Source organism: Ciconia boyciana, chromosome 14 (assembly GCF_034638445.1).
Source record: "Ciconia boyciana chromosome 14, ASM3463844v1, whole genome shotgun sequence".
NCBI lineage: Eukaryota > Metazoa > Chordata > Aves > Ciconiiformes > Ciconiidae > Ciconia > Ciconia boyciana.
Genome location: NC_132947.1, coordinates 5,324,668 through 5,334,664, shown reverse-complemented (window position 1 = coordinate 5,334,664; position 9,997 = coordinate 5,324,668). Strand labels below are relative to the sequence as shown.

General features: G+C 45.0%; 2 protein-coding genes across 5 annotated transcripts in view; one reads left to right on the top strand and one right to left on the bottom strand.

The window, feature by feature from the left end:
• Positions 1-625: 625 nt before the first annotated feature.
• On the bottom strand, positions 626-6,344 carry PPP1R3D (protein phosphatase 1 regulatory subunit 3D). 2 transcript variants are annotated; one of them, XM_072878993.1, is made up of 2 exons: positions 4,748-6,344; positions 626-4,576 (listed from the first exon to the last, which is right to left on the bottom strand). In XM_072878993.1, the coding sequence occupies exons 1-2, from the start codon at positions 5,372-5,374 to the stop codon at positions 4,424-4,426; spliced, it is 780 nt and encodes a 259-aa protein (XP_072735094.1). In that variant the 5' UTR covers positions 5,375-6,344; the 3' UTR covers positions 626-4,423. The 2 variants fall into 2 exon arrangements, with proteins under 2 accessions (XP_072735094.1, XP_072735093.1); XM_072878992.1 differs by having other exon boundaries at positions 626-6,343.
• Positions 6,297-9,997, top strand: part of FAM217B (family with sequence similarity 217 member B) — a 9,466-nt gene continuing 5,765 nt past the window's right edge. The window contains exons 1-4 of one of the 3 annotated variants that reach the window (XM_072878989.1): positions 6,297-6,484; positions 7,922-8,127; positions 9,324-9,435; positions 9,531-9,616. In XM_072878989.1, the coding sequence (XP_072735090.1) occupies positions 8,033-8,127; positions 9,324-9,435; positions 9,531-9,616 (293 nt within the window). In that variant the 5' untranslated portion in view covers positions 6,297-6,484; positions 7,922-8,032. Of the gene's footprint in view, positions 6,485-6,591; positions 7,000-7,921; positions 8,128-9,323; positions 9,436-9,530; positions 9,617-9,997 lie in introns of those variants that run through there. The other 2 variants (XM_072878990.1, XM_072878991.1) reach the window with 2 other exon arrangements.

Genomic DNA, 9,997 nt, shown 5'->3' with positions numbered 1-9,997 from the left:
CCTGGTGACAGATTAGTCAAATCTTGAACTGTATCAAGTAAATGCTTGACACTGATGGAGATGCATTTCATAGAGGATAAATGAGTTGCTGTAGAGGTGGACACTCTCTTAACATACCCTATGTAGGTATATTTTCAAGAAACCTGTGGGTGAAAAGAACATGGTTTGAGAGGAAAGACTGCAGCAATGAAAAATAAAAGAACAAATAGCAGAAAGAATAACAACTGTGAGGTTCTGAAATTAGTGAGTTCAGTACAGTCTAGCACAGCTTTTGAAGTGCTATTAGAAGAAAACCCCTTTCTCTTATTTTCCATGAAACCATAGTAGAATTAACTGGCAGCGTGCCTCTTCCCAACATTAGATTGTAATCCTGCAGGTGCTGCATGCACAGAACTCTGAGGTGAAATGACAGCAAATTCCATGTAAGAAGTGGCAGCCTGGTCATTTTTGCAGCTACACAGACTAATCACTGTATTTTTATCAAGTGCTGTTCATTTCTTAGCAACTCGAACCCACCTCACTTTCCCAACTATGTTGCTCTGTGACAATTCAGCACTAAGTTGCCTCACAAGTTTTCTTAACTGTTAACAGGAGTACCACTGACAAAAACAACATAAAATTGTGAAAAGCTTTTATTACAATCTTTTGTATTACAATAGCCATAGTTTTATTATTGTTTTTAAGATGAATTAAGTGCTTTGCAATTGTACACCTCTCCACTAAAACAAAATAACTTTTTGTCTAGCATATGTGCTTTATTGATATACTGTGTAATGTACTTTATTCTGGACGTTTAACCAGGAAAGACAACCCCTTTTTCATTTACATGGATTCCATATGTGTCTTTAAAAAACATGCTTGAAAGAACCTTGGAATTGTGGACTACTAGACATTAATTTATTGTATGACTGTAATAAATACAGTTTTTTAAAAGTGCATTATATGGCAATAACCCTTGTGAATAATTCACTTTTACAAAATCCTCATTATAAGGGAAGTGCTCAATTTGAACACAGTGCAAGCAGTCAAGTTGTCCTGAGAATTTATAAAGGTGGTCATAAGTTCACCTTCATGACAGGTGCGTTAATGGCTTAATCCCTTTTTTGTCAACTAGAATCCTTTTTATGTTCACTACTTAATGTGACAGGAAAACATAAGTGCAAATTTCATCTTTCATGTGACAGGTGCCAGTAGTCACGTGTGAATGTTTAACAGCTTAATCCAGAGATACTTAGTACTGTTATAAGGTAGGCCTGCTCAACTCACAGTCAGCAATGCCAGACAACTGGTTTAGTAACAGCTACTGTCAATTCTTCTCCAGCAGTGCAAGACAAGCAAAGAGAGAAAAGGCAAACTTTGCATAATACTTTAGTATTCAAGATTTTGCACATGCAAATACCCTGAGAGGTTGTGGAAGAAAGACAATACAAGCCAAACTCATACTGCTGAGACATTCGTTTCTCACCTCTCTGACACTGTGGTATACATGACATTAACCTTTAAACTGACAGCCTCAGCTTTACATAATCTGTCCCTGCCTGCAGTAACACTCAGATTTGACATTTGCTAGCACATTAAAGAGTCTCTCCCAGAAGATGGCAACAGCATCTTTCTGCCAGTAAGCCAACTATTGCATTGGGCTCTGGCAACATCCATTGTAAACCAGTGTCAAATACCAGTCTCATAAGAAAGGGATTTTTAATGGTGTGCTACGAGGCAATTCAGGGGTTTTGCTGATGGAAGAAATACAGTAATTTGGGAGGGGGAAAGAGGGGGGGAACAATACTTTAAAATAGTGCCTTTTATTCAGCACAAGTGCTTCTGTGCGTGTGTGTGCTCGCTTTCTTCTTACTTCGCTGACAAGTACATAAAATGCCGCTTCTATGGACTTTAACAATACTGGATAAACTTTAATGGAATTCCTTAAGTGAGCAAGTTTCACCAAAGTAAGGGTATGCAATTTCAATTCATGCCAAGAAAGATTCTTCAGCTGTCACTGAAGGCATGTTTCAGCTCATCTCACTTGACATCTACAGACTCTGGCATAGTTTGGCATGATCTGCACTAATGCTGAGAATTTCAGCATGGCAGAACTAGTCCCGCAGCGTTCGCTCTGCACTCAGCAGAGATGACACAGTTTGTCACACCACAGGTAGTCTGCTAACTATAGCGAAAACATCTCTATTGACTATGAAGAGCATAGGTTGACTAGTTCAGATACGTTATGTCCTATATTGTCATATGTCATTTAGTCATATGAAGCCCACCATAGGAGGCAAAAAACCTTACAATCAGATAGTGCCCCTTCTTACAGAGCTCTCATTTTTTGTGCCATATGAGGAAGACTAAACTTCCAGTTGCCTGCATTGATTTTTCTAGGAGACAAGGGTTGCTGCCAGATTGGTAATGGTCACTCCTCTACCCCAGATACAGAAAATAATGCAGGTGGATTGAAAGCAGGCAGCACTCTTTCCTCTCTGTAGTTGGCAATTGCACCTCAGCCTCACCTACTCCTTCAAAACAATTTCAACTTAAATGTCCAACCTCACAGTGCTCCAACACAAAGTTAAAGCAGACAACATAGTAAATTCTCAATGGTTTCAAACAGGATTGAGTTTTCTCGGTACTCCGCAAGAGGTGCTCAGCAGCTCATAGAATCATCATTCATGACTTCGGTTCCTTTGAAAGCCAAAGACTAATGGAACCAGGCAGCTGCTTCACTTGAAATCCTAGCTTTGCTAAATGGGTATCACAACTAAGTAGTAACATTAAGTTGCCAGACACATGAATTTTCCTGGGGTTTCTGCACTTCCAGAATTACTCAGTAGACTTTTTGGACTAATATATACTTGGCTGTGGGTTGCTTACAACTGTGATTTTAAAAACAACTTGTGGTTTTGATGAATAAGCAGCAATCCAAAATAAGATGCTTGAGTAAGTGGCCTGATTTTCATAGTATAATCCTTCTAAAAAGCAGCTCTGCTAATACATCCAGCCAGCCAGTTTTGAAAATTTATGCTACACGTATAAAGATAAACTTTGCATGCAGTGATGAATATGTATGAAAAAAAATCATGGACTATTTTTTACTTACTTACAGATTTAAGCCTGTCGCCAATCTTAAACCACACTAAACCCACAGAATTAAAGTGGCAGAGCAAGCAGCATGGGAAGATTACGTGTAATAGCGTTACTGTGCTCCCCCTGCTGCAGAAGTGATTCTGTTTATGGGTCCATGTAAGTATCAATTTACCAGTAAAATGATCATTTTGCTTTGAAGTTCCTGCTTTGTGTTGCATAGGAGGCAGTCTTAAGAGTTCAACTGATTTACAATGAATAGCTGATTAAAGAATTCAAACATACTACTGCAGTAGTACTGGGACGCTGGGGAACATGCAGCCAGGATTCAGGGTTCTAGTGTACTACTCCAAGGCTCTGTAACCAGCTCCCTGTATTGTCTTTTATATCTATCTATCTGTCTATCTAATATCTGTTTCTTGATCTATAAATTGACCTGTTTCAGGTTACAGTGTAAGATCATTAGTATTCATATAGCGCCTTGAGGTCTTCAACTGTAGTTGCAACACAAGTGCAAAATTGCTGTAGTTTCCCTTAGTAAAACAGGTGCACAAGGAAAGGACAATTCCTGTGCCACCACCTAGAGAAAAAGCCTACTTGCGCATCACCTGAAAAAGATGAGAACTTCCCAAGATCTGCCTTACACAAACTTTGGTAACAATCATTCCTGCTGCCTACAGCAAACACTAGAGATATGAAAAGGCACTTTTCTCTCTCTTTGTTTTTTTTAAGGGAAACAGAGGGGCTGATGGGACATTTTCATGTATGTTTTGCTCATAATAACATTTAATTTCCAACCCAAATATTAATAGAAATATTTAACATGGTTACAGTCTTAATAATATATAAATATAAATACAAGTACTTCCCTACAGTGTCTGCCATCCAAATTATGCATAAATGGAATAGTGCCCAGACTTGGTGAGATAAACAAAACCAGTAAAGCCACACTGCCCATTTAGAAAACAGACAGTACAAAATGGTAAAATACATCAGTTAGAAATATTCTATGCAACCTAGAATATTACTAGCAACATGAAGTGTCTTGTTTTGCTCTCTGGTAGTCTGACAGCATCCCTTGGAACTGTTCTGCACTGATTCATACACTACAAGAAATCACTCGGGCTTTCAACGGATGTAACTCAATACACATTTTGGCCCTTTTTCTTTCTGAGAGGTTTAGAACAGTTTGTACGGGTCATTGGCTACTTCCCTGCCCTGGAACACTTCGCCAGGTTTGGCAGATTTAAAAAAGGAGACTGTTGCTGTAGGAGCAGAGAGCCGTGCCAAGGAAGAGAGTGCCACCGAGACTACTGACAAGCTGCTCTGCATCCCCTTTCTTCATTCAGATGAAGTGGATCCAGCTCTCCTCACATTCTCTAGGCATCTTAAGGGGGTGAGTCCGGCAGGTAAGACTGTAGTTTTTGCCTCTGTTGTTATCCCAATACTCCCGGCCATTGACTTGGTACCTTGCTGCAAACTGGACTACAGAGCACAGCTGAAGGAGGAAAGGAGGCACAGGGAGAAAGAAAGTGAAAACATCAACCTGATCCTGCCCATTTTTCCCAGGGATGCTACTGTGCCAATGAGCACACACTTCATGGAGGCTTTTCCACTGGTTGAAGGTGTATCGCACAGATACCTGCTTCTCAAAAGCAATATTGCGAACCTGGATGGTGCCACTGAGCCCCAAATCTGAGCTGGTCACTCGTTCAAGACACACCTGCTGCTCCTGAAGTCGTGAGGAGAAATCCATACAGTCTGCAGGCTGCTGGAAATCAGGGACCAAGCACTGCATGGTAAACTCCAAGTCCGAGCTGCTGCACCAGAGGTCTGAGTTTATGGAGAGCCTGGAAAGGACATGCAAGGGGATGGATGGATCCTCTCCAGTCTGGAAGACCTTCACTTCAGTGAGCTCCAAGCCCAAAGCATCAGCAAATCTCACCCGGTTCATACGACTCTGGCATCCAGGAACTTGACATTGCACTGCTGCCCGCTTCCTTCTTTCGGGCGATGTAGGCAAAGATCTCGCTCGGCGGCGTATGATAGGCCGTAATGCTGGATCACAACTGGAGGAAGTGCTGCTCTGAAGCGTATTTGGCTGGGGGCCCCCCTTAGCTGGGGTACTGCTCCAAAGAGTCATGCTGCTATTTGCATGGACTGCTGGGGGCTGCTGCTGCCCTCGTCCCACTGCTTCTTCAGCCCGTAACATGTTCTGATAGAGATCAGAGATGTAACTGGGATTCCTCCGAGGACCACGTACCTCCATTCTTAACTGATGACAAAAGATCAGCATTAACACTGCAGGTAATAATGAGCACTGCCTCTCTGAGGCATGTAACTTGGGAATAGCAGCCACAGACAGTATTTGAGATTATTGCACTGGATGCAGCAAAAATCAACTGGAACAACGTAGTCTGCTGAACGAAGGGCAGAAACCTGGAAGCTCTCGCAGTAGCTGGAAGTGAACGAGAGGCTAGTGCATTGTATAGGGAGATGAAGGCAGTCGCACTAGCTGGTAAAACCGACGCCGCTGTGCTGGCTGGTGGACCCGTTGCTCAGGCTGGAGAGGGATTCAAGGCTATCACCGTTGATGCTGGAGGACCTGAAGCTCTCACGCAGGCTGGAGACTGACTGGAGGCTGTCGTGCTGGACACCGAAGGACTCCAGGCTGTCGGAGAGGTCACCGGATGCCTGGGGGTTGCTGTGGTGCGCCCCGAAGCACCCTCGGCCGTTACACAGGGTGAGAGGGGCCTGCAGGCTGTCCTCGCAGACGCCGACCGACCCCACGCTCCTGCAGCAGCAGCAGCAGCAGGGACACTCCAGGCTGTCACACTGGATGCTGGGCGACTCGCGAGGGCTGCCGAGGCTGGGGAAGGCTTGGAGGCTGTCGGGCGGGAGGGAGCCGGAGCCGAGGCCAGGGCTGCTGCAGAGGCTGGAGGGAGCGCGGGGGCCGTCGCGGCGGAGGCTGTCGGGCGGGGCTGCGGAGGCAGACTCGGTACTGTGGCCGGAGGGGGAGGGATCCGCGTCTGGGGACTCTGCAGCCCACATCAGCTGCACAGTCCTCCCTCCGCCCCGCGGCAAGGCAAGGCGATGCCCGGCCTGCCTCTGGCCGGCCGCAGGCAGAGCGCCCGCGGCAGAGCGCCGGCAGCGGTAGCAGCCCCGGCCCGGTCCGGTCCGGTCCGGCCCGGCCGCCCCGCTCGCCCCGCGGCGGAGACTGCTGCCGCGCACCCTCCCTCACCGGCAGCGCATGCGCGGAGTCGCTGCCTCCCGCCCCTTCCCCGCGCCACGCGAACGGAACGGCCTGTGCGCGCCGCCGCCGCGCGCCTGCGCACTGCCCACCTGACGCCGCTGCCCTCCGCTTGCCCTTCGTTGCCGGTGGCGGCTGAGGCAGAGTCAGAGACAGGTACCGGACAGGGCACTGGCGGGGCCGGGGGGCGGCGGTGGCGAGGGGACGGGGGGCTCGCGGGGCTGGAGGCGGAGGAAGGGCGGAAAATGCGCGGAGGCGGTCCGTTAGTTAGCCTGCTGCTCCCCGGCCGTTGTCGTTACGGAGCGCGCTGGCAGTTACCGGCGGGAATCGCTGGCGCATCCCGGCAGCGAGCGGAGCGGGGCCCGGCTCGGCGGCCGTCCGCGGCCGCTGCGGGCAGAGCCTGCCACCGCGGGCTCGGAGCGAGGAAACCGGCCTGCAGCCGCTCTTGCGTTACGTCGGCTCTTCGGGGGACGAGCTGCCCCCTCAGTGTGCGTGAACGCGCTGCTCCGAAGCGCGGGGGTCCCAGTCGGTGGGGAGCTGAACACCACCCTCCGCTGCGCTCCCGCCTCGGCCGGGCAGGTGAGGGGGGGAGGCACTGAGGAAACGGGACAGGATCAAATGTAAGGAGCTACAGACGTGAATATCTACACAGCACTGCAACAAAACTACAGGTGGGTAAGGAGAGGTATTGGTGCTAGTCATCTGTCACCTTTTGCAAATCGCATCTGTGCACCCCGGTGTGGCAATGCAGTTTCTGGAAAATGAAAGAACGCTACAAATTCTGCTCTGAGTATTTTTAGTAGGAACTTATGAGTACTGAGAGATTTGTTTGGGAAGAAGAAAAAATTAAGTATTTGATACAAAATGTGCATGTACGATTATAGGAAGAGTGCATTTTCTGACACAAAAAGGACAACTCAACATGCACAGAACGCGGGTGGCTGATCATCTGTTCTTGTTAAATTAAGAGCAGGAACACCCACCACCATTTGGCTGTGATACTTGGCTCCAGTCACTACATGTAACGCTGCGCAGGAGGAACAAAATGATGATTAGCACATTACACGATGAAAAGTAGCTCTTCTAATGCTGCCGTACCCTCAGATGTTTTCCTGTATTTTACTGACAATCTTTCAGGGATGGGCTTGTACACCACAGGGCGAGAGCTCGGTGCTTTGCGGGGCGGCTGGCCCAGCCTCCCGTGGTACTGATGTGGTAGCCAGGGCTGACTGACGGGCTGTGCCGGGTGGCTGCAGCGGCAGCAGGGCTTCCCACAGCAAAGCCTGGCCTGTCTCCCTGGCTGGCTTTGGCCCGCTCTGCTCTGCAGCTTTATGGCCAACCTGTGCCCCTGGGAGAGGGAGCACGGCTGCCCGGCTGCCCTCGCTGCTCGGCTCTCCTCTCAGTACCCGGGGTGATGACAGCTCGGCATGGATTGGCAATAGTAAGGCGAATGATGCTGGTTCCCATTAAGCGAGCGCTGGGGGAGGGGACTGTTTTCCAGTACCGTCTGGGAGCTGATTATGTTTATCTTACTGCTTTAAAAATAAATCACGTTGGGAGGAATCGCATGGTGTTTGTTTACTGCATCTCTAGGACGTGGTGATGTTTGCATTTGATACGCTGTGTCTTACGAACCCAAAAGACTGGAGTCGTTTGAAGATTATGTAAAAATAAAGGTGCAGGTACCCTTTAAAAAGACTAATAATGGGACCAGGCATTCAAGAATATCCCTTGTTACTGCACAGAGAGACACAGAAAAAGGAAAGCCAAATCAATGAAAACCACAAAGGAACGGTAAAGTAAGGAAATTATTTTCTCTCTTTTTAGTTACAGAGATCTCTAAATGCTGTAGATTAGTTAATGAGTACATGGCTGTACTGTTCAGATTGTCATCCTCTCCTCTGATCCACAGCAAGAGAAATGATTGTGCCGTATGATCATGCAGGTCACAAAGTAACAGAGGTGACTGCATCAATGCTGGAGACACAAGACTTGTTTTCAGTCTTTTGTAAGCTCTTGAATTGGTGAAATAATGTTTTTTTAAAACAAAATCTGACTATACTGACATAAAAACTGTGAACAAGATGTACAGCCTGACAAATTAACTGAACTGCAGTCAAACTAGATTAGACCGGGATGGCACAGTTTGCTTATTCCTGTTCTAAAATGACATTTGAAAGCTTTCCTTTTTAAAATTAGTAATATTTCTTGTTTGTAGAACAAACACTGTTTTCTGATTCCTACAGAATACACTGATTTAATGATTCTGTGTGCTTACACAGTAATGTATTTGATTTAACTGAGGAAATACATATTTTAGTTTTAAGCTGTCAAGATCAATAATGCCATTCCTTTTGCTTGCATATGAGTTTTTCTCCTACTAATATTTCCACAACCCCAGTATAACATGAAATGGTGAATTTTGTTTGTGCCTTTGTTGTGAAATAGTTTGTATTAATATCAGAGTAGACAGTATGCTCCCTGCCCACTTCCACTCCTTAACTTCATTGGAATAATCCTTTAAATTTTGTTGAGAGTATGCAAATGAGAAAGGCAAGCAAGATTTGGCTTGCAGTGGCCTTCATATTGTACTTTATAATTAATTTTGTTAAATTGCAGTAGGACCATATACCAGGTCCTATAGAAATCAGTAGTTAAATATGTACTCTCTAATATTTACTATTAACCCCAAAGTAACTTTGGGATCCTCTAACAGAGAATTCTATGTAAGGGCTAAGTTCTATTATTATATCATCTGATTGAATTATTCACTTTTGCATTAGTAGTATTAAAAATACAGTAGTGCATTAGTAGTATAAAAAATAAAAAGTGACCATGGCATAGTTCTGATGAACTATATTCATAGTTCTGAATAGTTGCAATCAACTCTCTCTCTTTTTAAAACTGAATTGCACTCTAAACTTTTATTATATTTCTATGCTGATGATCGTATATGTTGCTATTTATATGTGATATTCTGTTTAATCCTTGCTAGTTACACTAATGGAAAAAGCCATCCAAGCACCAAAGGACTAAATAAACCAATTTCTCATGTGAAATCTTCTCCTGGAAGATTAGGCAAGAATGTATCAAACGCCACTGAAAAGGTAAATAATTCATTTTTTTTGTTTGTTTACAGAAAAAGAGTACTTAGTTTATGTCAGCTTTCTTAATAACATCACAAACTTTCATATCTTTTCAGATTTCCCATGACACTCAGGATGGTAACCAAACAAGTATTTTTAAGAAGGGAAGAAACCAGCTGGATGACAATACTCAGTCAAAAAGGTAATTTTATGTTAAGATTGTCTGTTTAATTTGTAGACATTTCAAACTGGTATATCAAATCCTTGTGATGAAATCATGGCTTCCGTGTTTTGCCTTTGGCTTAACTGGTCCCAGAATTCAGCATTTATGAGGACAACAGATTTAAGTTATCAATATGGAAACTTACTTAGTGAGTTCTCAGGCAAAATCAGAATAAGATAAAACAAAAGAAATCAGTAGTAGGCAGTGTTATCTCTGCCAGCAGATATTAATTTTACCTCATTACTAAGTTTCCATGCCAATTTTAGCTTCATTTGTGTAGATCCATGTCCTTGAAGGAGCTAGCGAGACCTTTGTAAACTGTTGTTCCAATGACATTAATCATTCTAAGAGGATATACTC

What these genes read in the sequence shown, in the direction of transcription:
- PPP1R3D (XM_072878992.1), bottom strand. Translation starts at nt 5,374, where the DNA reads ATGCTGATCTTTTGTCATCAGTTAAGAATGGAGGTACGTGGTCCTCGG.